This window comes from Eptatretus burgeri, chromosome 1 (assembly GCF_056783735.1).
Source record: "Eptatretus burgeri isolate ZD-2024b chromosome 1, Ebu_testis_v1, whole genome shotgun sequence".
NCBI classification, from domain to species: domain Eukaryota; kingdom Metazoa; phylum Chordata; class Myxini; order Myxiniformes; family Myxinidae; genus Eptatretus; species Eptatretus burgeri.
In genome coordinates this window covers 16,472,703-16,490,179 of record NC_140961.1, presented here as the reverse complement: position 1 = coordinate 16,490,179, position 17,477 = coordinate 16,472,703, and the positions used below count along the sequence as shown (strand labels likewise).

The 17,477-nt window shown below is 44.7% G+C and overlaps 1 protein-coding gene across 1 annotated transcript in view; it reads left to right on the top strand.

Moving 5' to 3' along the window:
* Positions 1-17,477, top strand: part of LOC147033939 (uncharacterized) — a 55,759-nt gene that overhangs the window by 32,812 nt on the left and 5,470 nt on the right. Inside the window, exon 3 of the mRNA XM_085873600.1 lies at positions 12,759-12,857. Within this exon, the coding sequence (XP_085729726.1) occupies positions 12,759-12,857 (99 nt within the window). The remainder of the gene's footprint in view (positions 1-12,758; positions 12,858-17,477) is intronic.

Genomic DNA, 17,477 nt, shown 5'->3' with positions numbered 1-17,477 from the left:
CCATAGAGAGTGTGCCACATGATTACAGTATTGTTTTTTGGGATTTACTATCAGCCACTCAGTAGTCTCTCTGCCTTTATAGACCATTGACTATATTTAGTAATAAGAGTTGCATTTTGTAATGCAGGAGTTAAACGCATCACATTCTCATTATTGTTCCTCAACTGCTTCAAGCCAACAGCGGATAATGTTCCTTGAAACATTGCACAGAGTTCAGATTGAGACAAGATCATTTGGTACAGAATTCAAGCTTTAATGTCTTGTAGGTTAGCACAATAGAGGGCAGAAAGTAACTCCCACGACGAAAAAAAAGAAAAAGAATTTCACTCATGACAATACAGTTTGAAAAGCAAACACGAACTTACCCAAACAAAGCAAAACAAGTCTCCCCCCCCCCCATTTTTTTGTATACATTGTTAAGGCTCATGGAAGAGCTACAACGTAGAACGGATCAGGATGCAACAAAACAAAAGGAACAGCAGGAGAAGCGGGGAAATGCCAACAGCAGGGAAGAGGGAGAAATTAGATGGAGACGGACAAATGAAGGATGCAGATAACGATGAGGGGTGGGAGAGAACGCAAGGGGTGGACAAGATGGATACAGAAGCAGATTTTTGAGAGGAGTTGGGAATGGTTTAACTGGTGTAGAAAAGATCGTTGTGTTGGATTGAGGGTGATTTCAGATGGTGGTGAACTGATGTCTTGAAGACCTGGAGGGAAGAATGAGATTGAGGAGAATGTGGAAATTTGTTCCACAGGTGGGACAAAAAAAACAGAGGAACAAATGAGTAGAGGTGATCAGTGATTCTGCATTGAGGCAGTTTCACTAGGAGGGGGATGCTGGTGAGCCATCTGCATCCTGCACATATCTGGGGGAGAGCAAAGTACGGAGAGGGCAGAGGGTCCAACACCAGAAAGGAGGCAGAAGAAGACAGGCACCACCCTACTTGTCGGCGATGGCGAAGTGATAAGCCCTTGGACTCAGCTTCATCACGAGAGACTCCAATGATCTTGAAAGCTTGAGTTTACAGGGCTTCAAGCTGAGCAAGGTGTGAGGGAGGGTCACCAGCACAGAGAGGAGAGCAGAACTCAATCCAGCTGTGGATGAATGTCTTGTATCTGGATAGGAGCTAGCTCAGGTGTGCCAAGGAAGATCCATGGAAGGTTTATAATGTGCAAATCCTCTGTCTGCATGACAGAGGACTGCATGACCCAGTCGGCATCTGGCTTTGGAAGCCAACTTTGAAATGTGGTTTGGCCAAGAAGGATCATAACTGACAGTGATCATAACTGATAGCAGTTTGAGTGACTGAACTACTTCAAGAGGGTTGTTGAGAAAGTTGATGGGAAGATTTGTGGTACGGCCCTTTCGGAAAGAGAGAGTGAGTTTGAGGGATTTCTCAGTGTTAAATTGCCAGTCATGCTGATCACGTGACCAGAAGCGTGTCAAAATGGCCGACTGTCAAAATGCCGTCAGGTCAAGTTGCAGAGTCAGAGATGAGAGTTGCCAGAAACTTCTCCACCTTCTCAGGTGCCAAATATGCAGAATATAGGAGCAGCTGGGTATGACTGGGATGGGTGGGTACAGAGGTAGGGGTTAGGAACACAGGATTTGGAGGCAACCATGGAATCGAGCCGTTCAGCCTTCTCACGAACGGAGCCAGCTGTAGTGCCATTTGAAGTGGGCGAAGGCATGGAAGGGGAACATGCACCAGAGACAAACTTGACAAGGTGCCACCATGTTTTAGAGGAGGGAGACAGGTTTGAAAGTTCACTCTTAAGATTGGGAAGATGTTGTTTACTAGCTCTCCTCAGAGTAGACACACACTTGTTGTGGGCTTTGTGGAATGATTTGAGGTTGACTTTGTTGGGATTTGCTTTCCAGGGGGAGAATGCTAGTTGTTTAAAGGCATTTGCCTCACCGCAGGATTTGGAGTCCCAAGATCAGGAGCATGGGTAAGATAACTGAAGGTGAGATGGGATGAAGCTGTGCCTAAGAGAGAGCATGGTTCTGTGGAAGAATTCCCAGGCTGAATTGATATTAGTCAAGGTAGTAGATTTCAAAGACCAGTCCTGAAGTGTGCTGGCTGCTTGCAGTCCCTGCCAGTTTGCCTGACTTGCTGGTACTGAGGCTGTTCTCTGAAAATGGTCAGAGAGATGTTGACCTTCACATGCACATGATCAGATGAGCCAATTTGGGAAGAGGAAGAAGATACATTGGTGGGGAAGTTTGTCATCACCAAATGCAGAAGGGAGGATTTGCCATTGAGAGAAATCTGGGAAGAAAATGTTAGATTGAGTCAGTGCCATGGAGTCATAGAAGTCTTTTGCAGAAGTGCCATGGCTGGTGAGAGAGGTAACAACACCCATCTAATTGGTGGACAGCATCAGGGTTCAAGGCTGTGAAGAACCAGGTATCTCTTCTTTTCTGTGCCAATGCCAAAGGGGGACTGCATGATTAAACCCAAGGTGTTGCATCATCGTTCCTTAAACCTTTGTGCTCTCAAGAGTGAAAACAAACAAACTCTGCCCATATTTTGAAGGGTCAACAGAAAGATGTGGGTAACAGCTAGGATCTTAATGGATTGGTTCCATAATTGGTTAATCCCTCAATTGGAGAGGTGCCTGGCAGAAAATAACCTCTCCTTCAAGGTTCTCCTGCTGGAAGACAATACTCCTGGCCACCCCAAGCTGCTGAAGCTGGCCCATGCCAATGTCGAGGTCATCTTTCTGCCACCCAGCATCACTTCCCTAATCTAACCACTCGACAAAGTGTGATTTCAACATTTAAAACGTATTAAACCCGCCGTACCTTCTGTCGCCTCTTGGATGCTAGTCCTCAGGCCGCCGGGCACAGATAGCTCCGTGTGCTGGGGGTTGCTAAGCAACCAGGAGCACTGATTGGTACCGCCAATTCTGGCATGATTATACCACTTCGCGTCTTATCATTTCCCGTGGAATGACCCCACCAAGCGAGTTTCGTACCCTCGATGCATACTTGTATTAACTTACCGTATCAGGTGCAGCCAAGGGGAGCTGCCAAGTACGCACTGGCTAATTAGCAAATGAGGCGGGATGAAACTTCCCGTCGAACTATACTCATGCACTCTGTCAGACCAATGAAGGAAAAGACAACTGAGGTAGATTGGAAACTAGAGGGGCACTCGGTAGGGCGCATACTTCTGCCACGTCATGCCTGATCCACAAGAACATATCGGGCCCAATCAATACATTTTTGAAATATCAGGCTATGTATCGTTTTTGGCCCAATCCTTCAATGGTGATGAATCACTTCAGAAATGAAATAATTCTCGCATCCGTATCCGGATTTGGATCTTCACCAAAATCGAATCAATTCGTCCTTCCCACACACCCAACCTGTCCATAACGTTTCGTCCAAATCCGTCCACAACTTTTTGAGATATCGTGCTATATATCGTTTTTGGCCCGATCTCTCAATGGTGAAGAATCGCTAATTAAAATTCAAGTAGTCGGATCCAGATCTGGATCTTCACCAAAATCTAATCAGTTTGTCCGTGTCACACACCGAACCCGTCCACAAATTTTCATACAGATCTGTGTACAATATTTTGAGATATCCTATACACAGACAAACTGAAAGGGGTGAAAACATCACCTTCTTCACCTTTGGAGTCTTCTATTTTTCCCTTACCTCACACAGCCAGATGAGCAGCGCAAGCCCAAATAAACTCGAGAATGTGGAGGAAAGTATGGGGAAGATGGGCAGTAGCAATGCCGCATGATCGGACACGCAGCCACGTCCCCGAGGTGCCCAGATCCAGCAGGCGAGTCCTCTCCGGCTTCCCAGATGCATCAGATGTAAGCAACTCCAAGCTTTGAGCTTCGTTCTGCTCCTCTTTCTCTTCCTCTCACTCTGTGTTTGCCTCCTCCTCTCTCACAGGATATCTGAGATTTTTCTTCTCTCAGGACAAGCTTTCTTTCTCATCTCCTCTGAGCCTTCTGTTTTTGCACTTCTGTCCTCTTATTCTTCCTCTTCCTAATAGCTTTTGTTCCTCCCTCGGGACAACCTTTGACAGAAGCTTCTAATGTAGAAAATTGATTGTCGAACAAGCACCGCGACATCCGGTCAGGTGAAACGTGACACGAAGACACGGCAGCTTCTTCCTTCCGTGAGCTTTTTGCGTCTCGGCTCATGCAAGCCTATTCCTCATTGGTACGCATCTGATGGGGGTGGTTCCACAATGCCGCCGTGGAAATGCCACGTTATTCTGAAGGAATGTTCAATACGGCTCCCGCCCCTCCCTTCACATTCCCAAGGCCATGACGAGAGCCCTCAGGCCCTCTCTGCACACGCAAAATGTCCTTCGCACTGTTCACACTGTTTCGCTTGTGAGAAGCACCATCCCTCGGGTAATGAACACCAAGTGCCGTGCATTGTGCCGTGAACATGCATACTAAAAGGGAGTGAAAACGGAGAGGGACTCCGTCGGACTGAGGGATGACCAAACGGCAGTGGGACTGAAGGTAAGATCGATGAAGTGAAGCAGGGATTGTCAAAAGGATGTTTTGTGACGGGGAGGTAACGGACTGATGGTGTGAAGGAGGAATGATTGAAAGTAGCAAGGGGGGAGTGGGAAGGGAAGATGTTACACCGGGGAAATCTATACCAATAAGTGTCCGTGCACGTGTGTCAGTGTGTCTCCTCCATAACTCCAAAACCATGAAACTTTGCATGCATACTAACAAAACTCCGAGGAAGTGCATGACTGCAAAGTTGGTGTTCGGATTAATTCAAAACGCCCCTGTTGAAGATAATTAACAGCCTTGTTTAATTATATCCGTTATCAGGTGCATCATCGTTCACCGCTGTCAATGGGGCGTGAATGTGTATCCGAGGTAACCTTGCTGTGGTCTGAAGCCGCCATGTTTTTTTTTTTTTGGCTTGCTCAACCATCCCGTGATTTGGAACAGGCTGCAATGATTTCTTAACGATAGTGTTTTGTTTTTTTTGTCACCTCCTCACAAATATTATTGAATGCCTCCATCATAGCTACAAATCGCTGAATACATCGCTTTTGTAAGTGCTTTAGTTTTCAAATTAGGAGCTTGGAGCGATTTCACGCAGTATATTATTCAATGTTCCACGATCTATTCTCATGGACTAATTGAAGTATATCATTGAAATATGATTTCGGCTTTGAGGCTCGGTTATCATCTGGAGTGAAATCTGATGATTTAAAGAAACAATGAGTCTTAGAACTAAGCCTATATGCCTATTTATTTTAAGGAATCAAGGCTATGGTCTGTCCCTCCTCCATATATATATACACACAAGAAAATGTGAAAATTCCAAAGCATTAAACTAATCTTTTTCTCCCATTTGGAGAGTTATATCGAGTGAACAAAAGGTTCAGAAATGTGCCAAAATTAACCAGCTTCATTGAGATGAATGATTTAATGCCTTCACTGCGAGACCTGTCCCCCCAGAGGGACTGCTTTTCCATAGCGTCTGCCAGATCTGCGTCTATATTTTTGGAGGTTTCGCGAGGTCTATTTACACCTCGTTCGCCGAAAATATGGACCAACTTCTATCCTCTCATCCCAACTCTCTCTTCCTCCTCATATGTGGTGACTGCAATTGTCATAATGCCAGTTGGCTGGGTGTGGTTACCTCCATCACCTGCCATGGCTCTTCAGCAAAAGACTTGTGTGACCGATTGGGACTGAGTTGTGCGACTCAACTTCCCGACCAGAATGTCAACCAATGGTACTCCATCCCTTCTGGATCTGATTTTGACTAATTTCGCAGAAAACGTCTGCTCTTCTTCCTTTGCTCCAATCAGTTCATCAGATCACATGCTTGTCAAAGTCAGCATCTCTGGTTGTTATTAGAGAACTACCTCAACACCGTCGAGCCTGACATTTCACTCAGGCCTTGTCACAGCATCACAGATGGGCAAGGTCATCAAGCAGCCATCAAGCTTCTAGAATCTAGACTGGTCTCCCATCTCCACTTTCTCTGACATCAACTTATCCTCGGGATTATTTCAAAGAAACTCTCTCTCTCTCTCTCTCTCTCTCTCTCTCTCTCTCTCTCTCTCTCTCTCTCTCTCTCTCTCTCTCTCTCTCTCTCTCTCTCTCTCTCTCTCTCTCTTTCTCTCTCTCTTTCACTTTCACTTTCACTTTCACTTTCACTTTCACTTTCACTTTCACTTTCACTTTCACTTTCACTTTCACTTTCACTTTCACTTTCACTTTCACTTTCACTTTCACTTTCTCTTTCTCTTTCTCTTTCTCTTTCTCTTTCTCTTTCACTTTCACTTTCACTTTCACTTTCTCTTTCACTTTCACTTTCACTTTCACTTTCTCTTTCACTTTCACTTTCTCTTTCTCTTTCTCTTTCTCTTTCTCTTTCTCTTTCTCTTTCTCTTTCTCTTTCTCTTTCACTTTCACTTTCACTTTCACTTTCACTTTCACTTTCACTTTCACTTTCACTTTCACTTTCACTTTCACTTTCACTTTCTCTTTCTCTTTCTCTTTCTCTTTCTCTTTCTCTTTCTCTTTCACTTTCACTTTCACTTTCACTTTCACTTTCACTTTCACTTTCACTTTCTCTTTCTCTTTCTCTTTCTCTTTCTCTTTCTCTTTCTCTTTCTCTTTCTCTTTCTCTTTCTCTTTCTCTTTCTCTTTCTCTTTCTCTTTCTCTTTCTCTTTCTCTTTCTCTTTCTCTTTCTCTTTCTCTTTCTCTTTCTCTTTCTCTTTCTCTCTCGTACAGATTTATCGTATCTCGTCTTCAGTTGGCCTACCCCACCCATGGTACACATCCTCCCACCCATGGTACACTGAAGCTTGTTATGAGGCAGTTGTCCTGTAGCAACTTGCCTTTGCGTTCAGTTGGATTTGCCTTCCATGAGGCGATCTCAGTTCCTTCCACAAAGCTCAGAAAGGACAGTCTGCAAACACCCCTCCCCCAATTTTTGGGCCTCACCATGTGCTATGATCTTCACTGGGAAAGCCACATCTCCAAGCTGGCCTCCAAAGCCAGTTGCCGATTGGGCATCCTCTGTCATACAAGTCCGTTTGTGGCACACCTGAGCTCCTGACCACATACAAACCTTTCATCCACAGCCTGATGAAGTACTGCTCTCCCCTCAGGTAAGATGTGGGAGTACCAGCCCATTCTCAGCTTCATGCTGTGGAATCCAAAGCATTTTAAGATCATTGGTATATCCCATGATGAGGCTGAGTCTTTGGATCTCTCACTCTCTCACTGCAGGCAGGTCGGTGGTCTTTCTGTCTTCTATAGTCTCCTTTTCGGCCTCGCCCTCCCTGCTTTTCTGCTATCTGTCCCACCCATATTTCTGCGGGGCGCTCAAGGTCCACCAGCAACCCCCTTCTGGTTAAACTATCAAAATCAAGAATCATTGCTCACCTCTATTCTTTCATTCCTCTTTTTTTTCTCACCTTTGGAACAAACTCCCACACACTCTTAAATCCCACTCTTCCCTCCAGGTCTTCAAAATAGCTGTTCACCACCATCTCTTGTCTTTCCCCATCCAAAACCAAGATCTTTTCTACCCCCATTGACCCACTCCAAACCCACCTCCTTCATATTCCCTGCTTTCATTCCTGAAAGTCCCTGTAGTGTCCATCTTGTGTACCCCGCCCCATCCCTCTCCCTTCCCCAGATCTCCTCATGTGTATTCCTCATTGTTTTGTGCTTCTCTCTTCTGTCCCTCTTGTCTCCTGCTCCACTTCTTATACGTTTTGTGTGTTAGCTTTTATACGAGCCTTGACATTGTGTATTGAAAAATAGAAATAGAAAGAAAAGGTGCTCTCGAGGGAATCGCACAAATCTGGTTTAAAACCGATGTTTCAAAATAGTGATAACGTTTGTGCAAACCACGAACCGAAGTACCATGCGATGCGTGAATAGACGAGCATGCAACATTGCGGATTAACTGCAATGCTTATTTCACGAGCGATTAAACTTTGCGATGTCTCCAGGGTTGTTCTACGATAAACAGCAACTCTTTTGTGGATAAAGTAGTTATTTGACCAAATTCCTTGAATATCTTTAACTGCTGCGGCCGCGGTGAAGACTGGCTTTGAAGTTAAAGGGGATCCTATATGGTATTTAGATTGCCAGAGAGAGAGAGAGAGAGAGAGAGAGAGAGAGAGAGAGAGAGAGAGAGAGAGAGAGAGAGAGAGAGAGAGAGAGAGAGAGAGAGAGAGAGAGAGAGAGAGAGAGAGAGAGAGAGAGAGAGAGAGAGATATAGATATAGATATAGATATAGATATAGATATAGATATAGATATAGATATAGATATAGATATAGATATCCGATATGGTAGCCTGGCCAGCTGTTCCTCATCAACCATTGCATTGTAGTGCTTGCTTGAGTACTTTAGCCACTTTCCGAGTGCCCTGCAGTCGATAATGGTGCAGTTCATGTCCCAATTGGGATGTACAATTGGCAATTGTTAGCGTATGCAAAAGTTATGTGGTTTCTCTTTGTGAGTTTCAAAGCAAAATATATTTGATTACACCCGAGTTCCAAGCCATTTGCCTCATTAACGTGTTTTCTAAATTACAGAGCTCAATTTTTTTTTCCACTCGTCACGTGACTATTGGCAGCTGTTGAAAAGCTAAATGTTGATGTAGATCTCCCTGAAACACCTCTAATGCAACATTGTTTTTCCAATTTGTTTATTGAAATTCCCTCAAAACTAGGGTGAAAGCGACTCAAGGTTTTTGGGTTGAATACAGTACGTACTGTGGTTGGTAATCACATCGACTCCAATCTACTGATTCCTGAAGAATTGGCTAGGTGTGGGTACCTCTCTCTCACCTGTCAAGGCACTTCAGCAAAAGCATTCTGCAACTCATTTGGACTGACTCAATCGATCAACTTCCCGAACCGGATCTCAACCAATGGTACTCGATCTCTTCTGGATCTGATTTTGACAAATTTCCCTGAAAATATCTGCTGTTCTTCCTCCGCTCCAATCGCTTCTTCTGACCACGTGCTTGTCAAAGTGGACATCTCTCTGGCTGTTATCAGAGAACCACCTCAGCACCATCAAGTCTGGCATTTCACTCAGGCTGATTGGCAGGGTCTCCAAGCAGTCATCAAACTTCGAGATTGGTCTCCCATCGTGACTTTCTCCAACATCAACTTATCCTGGGAATTCTTTCATAGAAACTTGCTCTCCCTCATACACAGATTTATCCCCTCTCATCTTCAGTTGTCCTACCCTTCCTCCCACCCTTGGTTCACTGAAGCTTGTGATGAGGCAGTTGTCCTGAAACAACTTGCCTTTGCTCATGGAAAGCAAACTCAACTGAGGGTAATCTCAGTTCCTTCCATAAAGCTGGGAACAAGTGTGTAACTACCCTCAGGAGAGCCAGAAAACAACATCTTTCGAAGGTCAAGTCTGAACTCTCAAAACCATCTCCCTCCTGTAAATCCTTGTGGTATCCAAACAAATCTATTTCTGGTGTATGTTCCCCCTCCATCCCCTCCCTTACCTCAAATGGCCGCACTGCTGATACCGCACGTGAAAAGGCTGAATGCCTAAACTCGATGTTTGCATCAAAGTCTTGTGTCCGAAACCCATCACTTTCTGTACCCACCTTACCCAGTCGCACCCCCACTGTCCCTGGACTCTGTGTCCTTTTCTCCTGACAAAGTGGAGAGCTTGCTGTCAAACCTCGACTCAGATTCTGCAACCGGTTCACACGGCATCAGCCCACGTGTCCTAAAAACCTGCTCTGCTGCTCTTGCTCACCCTCTCTCTGTTCTATTCACCCTCTCATTTGCTCAAGGTCATCTGCCATCTGCTTGGAAATCAGCAAACATTACCGCCCTGCACAAAAAAGGTGCAAAAATAGATCCCTGCAACTACAGACCAATCAGCCTTCTCCCAACCATCAGCAAGGTTATGGAATCCATCATCGCTCTTGACATTAAATCCTTCCTCTTCTCCAATGGCCTGATTTCCGATCATCGTTTTGGTTTCAGACCAGCTCACTCTACCCTGGATATGCTGCTTCTGCTCTCCCAACAATGGATAGAAGTACTCAATGCCGGACATGAAAACAGAGCCATATCCTTTGACATATCGCGTGGTTTTGACACGATCAGGCACCCTGCCCTGCTCACCAAACTCTCTTCCTATGGTATCCAAGGCCATCACCACTTTTGGCTCGCAGACGGGCTCTCCTGTTGCGGCCAACGTTTGGCCCTAAATGGAGTTTTTTCATCCCTCTTCCTTTCCAGGCTGTAGTTCCTCAAGGCAGCATTCTGGGCCCTGTTCTTTTTCTGGTTTTCATCAATGATCTCCCCGACTCCCTGGAAATTCCTCTTTATCTCTTTGCTGATGACTCTTTATCTCTTTGATGAAGCCACCATGTTTTTTTTTTTTGGCCTGATCAACCATGCCTTGACTTGGAACAGGCCGCAACGATTTCTTAACGATAAAGTTTTTGGTTTTTTTCACTTTCCTCACTCATCTATCTATAATTCCAGCAGTGTGTGTGTGTGTGTGTGTGTGTGTGTGTGTGTGTGTGTGTGTGTGTGTGTGTGTGTGTGTGTGTGTGTGTGTGTGTGTGTGTGTGTGTGTGTGTGTGTGTGTGTGTGTGTGTGAGACCGCTGTTTCTCGCCAACCGCTAGTCCGATCTAATTGAAACTTGCCAGGTATATTGCTGGGGACCTGAGGATGTGCCTTTTCAAGGTGTGATATTAATCGGACAAGTGCTTCCCAAGTTATGGCCATTTATTTACCAAACCAATGACAAGACATGTTTTTGCATGGGCGTGGCCGATGGGGAAGGGAACCTCAGCCGCGTTCCCCATTACAGGTTACAACGTACGGGATTCCGGATAATGATGACTTCGTGTATTCTAATAATTTCTCGATTTCTTATGCGCATTTATAGATAAATACAATGCTGCAAGTTATGATCGTTTTCATATGAGACTGTGCATAAATTTCTGAACATCAGAGTGCTGGTGTGCCCCGAACCAGGAAGTAATTTTTTTCTCTTCTCTTCTCTTTTTGGTTTTCCTTGCGATGACATTGCGAAAAGGCAAAATACGTTGGCGCTAATTGAATAATTGGCCATTAAAACCTAAGTTGCGAATCATCGTAACTGTGATATGCCAACTTCCGCGCCACGCACGTACGGACACGCGAGAGCGAAGAAACTGCCTCACCCATGGTACACATGGGATTGGTGGAGAGGGAATGTGTGGTTGTTGTTAGTTGCTCGCGGTTGGAATATTTATTTATTTATTTATTTATTTTTTTTTTTTTACGGGCACGTACTAGTATTATTATCAAATGCTTGTTCATGATAGCTATGAATTGCTGGGAATATTGCAATGCTTATAAACGCCTGGACATGCCAGTGTTCTGTGGCTATATTTCATTTGCGCATGTGAATAACCGAGAGAAGCTCCAGATTTGAAAGCATCAGCAGTTCCGACTCCCCGAAAAAATGTTGATTTGTCCAATTCGGACATTGCACAGGCGTTTCCGGGTGCAGAGTTGTATCGAGAGAAATTGGTAATCGCTTGCCAAGCCAGGCGTTCCATTGGAGTGCTGAAGCCACTTACCGAGCTGTACAGTGCTGTTCGTGTCCTGATCGGGATGTGTAGTAGACAGTTCCTACAAGGTAGAGGTACGAATACAGCACACACGGACGTGGTACATGTGGGTAGATTTGGATCTGTACGGACTCTCCGTGGGTGTGTGGACATGCCGTGCCGGTAACAGGTGCCGTGGTGGTAAAGTTTCATCCCCTGTCTTATGGAGGTTCTTTTAGGTTTTCCTTTGTCCTCGCTCCTGTTTCTAAAGCATTTCGTTATCGGATTTGCTTTACAAAGGTTAAATGTTTCTTTTTGTGAGTTTCAAAGCAAAATATATTTGATAACTCCCGATTTCTGAGCCGTTTGCCATATTAACATGTTTTCTGAATTACCGAGCCAACTTTTTTTCCACCCATCACACACAGCTGTTTATAAAGAATAGTGTTTGTGATCATCTCCCTGAAATGTCTATATAAATGTAACATTGTTTTTAGGTGAAAGCTACTCAAGGTTTCTGGGTTGTGTACGGTACGTACTACAGTCAGTAATCACACTGACTCCAACCTGCCGATCCCGAAAAATTGACGATATTAGCCGTGTGTGGTGGGTGGCTGTCGGGAGGTGAAACAGATACTGATCGTGTGTGTGTGTGTGTGTGTGTGTGTGTGTGTGTGTGTGTGTGTGTGTGTGTGTGTGTGCGTGTTTGATTTGTATCTACATATGAGGGTTTCAAAATGTGGAATGGAGTCCTCTCAGGGCAGGCTCAAAGTATCCACCTTCATTTCAATAAGGGGTCACGATTCATGAACGAAGGTGTGAAGTTTTCTGTTCTCAAAGTTTTGTGCCGAGGGCGCTCTTCAGGATTGTCGCTGTGCCCCGGACAGCTTCCAACTGTAGCTCCTTTTTAATACTGTTCCCAGGGATGGTTTTTAGCTCACCTGTAAAGTTTCTCCGGGGAGCTTATGGGATGACGCGTCGTCCGTCCACAAATACTTGTAACTTCTTCTCAGAAACGCCACATACAATTTCAGAGGGGGAAACTACACATGAAAATACTCCTCACCCTTTCCCCCTCTGTCTCCTCACTCTTCCCCCCTCTGTCTCCCCACCTTTTCCCCCTCTGTCTCCTCACTTTTCCCCCCTCTGTCTCCTCACTATTTTCTCTACTCCTCCCACTCGCAGTGTTCCCGTCAGCAAAGAGACTGATGGTATTTGCTCTTCGACTAATGAAATAGCTGATCCTCGGGTCTCCTACGTGTACGTACATGCTCTCTCCCTGGGGTGAGTTTTCCAAAACCGTAACAATATACAGTATGTATAATATGTATATACATGCACTCGGTGTACAAAACTTGAGGAATACCTTCCTAATATCGAGTTGCACCCCATTTTGCCCTCAGAACACCTCAATTTTTGGGGCGTGGACTCTAACAGGTGTCAAAAGCATTCCACAGGGATGTTGGCCCATGTTAACTAGAATGCTTCCCACAGTCGTGTCAAGTTGGCTGGTAGTGGATCTCTACTCCGAATAGCTCATTCCATCTCATCCCATAGATGCTCAATTGGATTGAGATCTGGTGACTGGGCAGGCCACTGCAGTAAGCTAAATTCACTGTCATGTTTGGAAAGCATTCCTGTTCAATCCTCACCTCTTTTTTTGGTATACATTGTCAAGACTCGAATGAGAGCTAACAAACAACGCACAGCAAGGGGGGCATGAGAGGAGGGCGGGAGAGGGAAGGACAAAACAATGGGGAACAGAGACATTAGGAGATCTGTGGAATGGAGAGGGATTGGATGGGGAACATGGGGAATGCAAGATGGACATTACAAGGACTTTCAGGAAGGAAAGCAGGGAATTTGAAGGAGGTGTGTTTGGGGTGGATTAACAGGGGTGGAAAGGATCGACGTTTTGGATGGGGGAAGACAAGAGGTGGTGGTGAACAGCTGTTTTGAAGATATGGAGGGAAGAATAGGATTGAAGAGAGTGTGGGAATATATTCCAAAGGTGGGAACACAGAGGAATGAAAGAGTGAAGGTGAGCAGTGATTCCTGATTTTTGGAAATTTTACCAGATGGGGGTTGTTGGCGGACCTTGTGCGTGCTGCGGAAATATGTTGGGGACAAATCACAGACAGAGCGTGGGGGGAGACTGGAGAGGAGACGGTATAAGACAGAAAGACCACCGACCTGCCTGCGGTGAGAGAGTGAGAGGCCCAAAGACCCAGCCTCACCGCGTGAGATACCAATGATCCTAAATGCCTTGGTTTGCACAGCGTGAAGCCGAGAAAGGTGGGAGGCAGGAGCACCAGCCCAGAGGGGAGAGCAGTACTGCATCAGGCTGCAGACGAAAGCTTTGTATGTGGTCAGGAGCTCAGGTGGGCTGAGGAAGGACTTCGCACGACGAAGGATTCCCAGTCGACGACTGGCTTTGGAGGCCAGGCTGGAAATGTGGCTTTCCCAGGAAAGATCATGGCAGATAGTACGACCCAGAAGCTTGAATGAAAGGACTTCTTCCAGAGGATCACTGAGAAAGGAGGTTGGGTGGGGGGGGGGGCATTTCTAAAGACATCGTGAGAGTATGAGATTTGTCAGGATTGAAAGACATGTTCCACGTGTTGGACTAGTTTGTGATTTTACCCAGATCTCCAGTGAGTGAAGAAGCTGCCGCGAGCCGATCTGATGGATGACTGATGGTACGGCAGAGGGTGGACTCATCAGCAAAGAGATGAAGAGGATTTTCCAGAGTCGGAGAGATCATTGATGAAAACCAGAAAAATAACAGGGCCCAGAACGCTGCCTTGAGGATCTTCAGCCTGGACAGGAAGAGGGGATGAAAGAACTCCATTTAGGGCCACACGTTGACTGCGACAGGAGAGGAAGTCTGCGAGCCATGAGTGAAGATTGCCTTGGATACCATAGGAAGAGAGTTTGGTGAGCAAGGCAGGGTGCCAGACCATGTCAAAAGCAAGCGATATGTCTAGGGATATGGCTCTGATTTCATGTCCGGCACTGAGGACCTCCATCCATTGGGAGAGCAGAAGCAGGATATCCAGTCTAGAGTGACCTGGTCTGAAACCAAAGTGATGATCGGTAATCAAGCCATTGGAGAAGAGGAAGGATTTAATGTCTGAAGTGATGATGGATTCCATAACCTTGCTGATGATTGGGAGAAGGCTGATTGGTCTACAGTTGCAGGGATCTGTTTTTGCACCTTTTTATGCAGAGCGGTAATGTTTGCTGATTTCCAAGCAGATGGCAGATTACCTTGAGCAACTGAGAGGGCAGAGGAGCAGGTTTTTTGGACACATGGGCTGATGCCTTCTGGACCAGTTGCAGAATCTGAGTTGAGGTTTGACAGCAAACTCTCCACTTTGTCAGAACAAAAGGACAGAGTCCAGGGACAGTTGAGTGTGACTGGGTAAGGAGGGTACAGAAAGCGATGGGTTTCGGACACAAGATTTAGATGCAAATACCAAGTTGAGGCATTCAGCTTTGTGGCATGGGGCATTATCCTGTCGAAGAAATCCATTCGCAGATGAATACACTGCTGCCATCATGAAGGGATGCACCTGATTGGCAATGATATTCAGATATCATGTGGCATTCAAACGTTGCTCCACATTTATCAAGGGGCTCAATGTGTGCCATGAAAACACACCCACACCATCACACCACCACCACCAGACTGCAATGTTGACACATGGCATGATGGATGCATGTACTCGTGTTATTTTTTTTCTCCATACCCAAGTCCTCCCATGAGCGTGAAACAGCAGGAACCAGGATTCATCAGACCAGGCAATGTTTTTCCAATCCTCCGCAGTACTTGGCCGTGTTTTTCCAATGTCCAGTGTTTTTGTTCCTGAGCCCACTGCATCTGCATGTTCTTGTTTTTTTTTTTGCTGAAAGAAGTTGAAATCTGTGGTAGTCAGCTGCCTTACCCCATTCGTTTTCTGGTACGATGAGTTGTGCATTCTTTTCGGCACCAATGTTGTACTGGACTGTCAGTTCAGTTGACTAACTGTAGCCTGTCTGTTGCTTTGTGCAATTTGCTTCAGCCTCCTTTAGCCTCCTCCATCAATGAACCACTTTCAAACACTGGCCTGCCCTTAGCTGGATGTCGTTTGGGTGGTGTACCATTCTTGATACACATGGGAAAATGGTGAGCCTGAAAAACCCAGCAGTATTGAAGTTCTTGACACACAAACCGGTGTGCCTGGCACCTACTGCCCCTTCATCTACACTGATTGGAGTTGATTTAACAGATGTAGTCTATAATTCCATAAGGGATCATTGCTTTCACCTGGATTCACTCGATCAGTCTATTTCATGGAAAGAGCAAATGTTCCTAATGTTTTCTACACTGAGTGTGTGTATGTATATGTGTATGTATATGTATATATATATATATATATATATATATATATATATATATATATATATATATATATATATACATATATATATATATATATATATATATATATATATATATATATATATATATACATATATATATATATATATACATATATATATATATATATATACATATATATATATATATATAGCCTGGTGTTGGCGCAGTGGTTAGGGCAGCGGCTTGGGATCCAAAAGGTCCTGAGTTCAATCCCCGTTGGGCCACTGAATTAATACACCAGGGGATTGACTCAGCCCGTCATCCTTCCGAGGTCGGCGAAATGAGTACCAGTATACTGGGCCGGTGTATACCCCGGTTAAAATAGGTGTACCATATCCCTGTGTCGTAAGAGGCAACCAGGGTTGCGTCAGGAAGGGCATCCGGCGTAAAACATGTGCCAAATCACTATGCGGATCATACGTATGATCCGCTGTGGCGACCCCTAACGGGAGCAGCCGAAAGAAGAAGAAGAAGAAACATATATATATATATATATATATATATATATATATATATATATATATATATATATATATATATATATATATACACATACATATACTATCCCTGTGTCGTAAGAGGCGATCAGGGTTGCGTCAGGAAGGGCATCCGGCGTAAAAACCTGTGCCAAATCATTATGCGGATCATAACAGATGATCCGCTGTGGCGACTCCTAACGGAAGCAGCCGGAATAAGAAGAAGATATATATATATATATATATATATATATATATATATATATATATATATATATATATATATATATATACATATACATACACATATTTCTCATTTTTGGCTTCGTTTATTCTGTCAAGTCTGGTGTAAGCTTACTGAGTAAGGTGGCTGTCTTAATAGGGTCTTTAGTTTGAGCCCCTATCAACCGTTGAAATAACACTAGGTGGGTTGACTCAGCCTGTCATCCTTCCTAGGTTGAAAAAAAAATGAGTACCGGCTTACCGGAGTAATAAAACATTTGAGTATACTCTGTTAGAGTGGCGACCCATCCAGGACTGTACTTCTTAGCCAAATGAAACTGCCTCAGGAGCCATATGTGTCTCATGGTATGAAAGGAATGGTTGTTTTGTTTTTGTTCTGCTGGCACATCCCCAGTGTGAGGTTCAACTTTCAGAAAGTAAATCACAATTTTGATTCCAAGGTCTAAACGGCTCGAGCAATGATTGTGATGGAATCTGCAACAACAATATATTTTGGGACTTCAGGGGCAATGGTGTGTGTCTTTCCCGAAGAAAGTCAATTGGACCTCTGGGATAGCGAATGAAACCGTACCTCATGGAAGTGGACGGGTTGGAGACAAGCACTCTACTTTTCCTTGATTCTGACTTTATAACTTATAAATAAACCTTCACCACATATTGCTCTTTGTTCCTGTCACAGACCCATGTGAACGTTTTACCAGATGTTTACATTGATGCAATTCTCTCTCAGGTTGGATTTCAAATCTATCTTGGGAAACA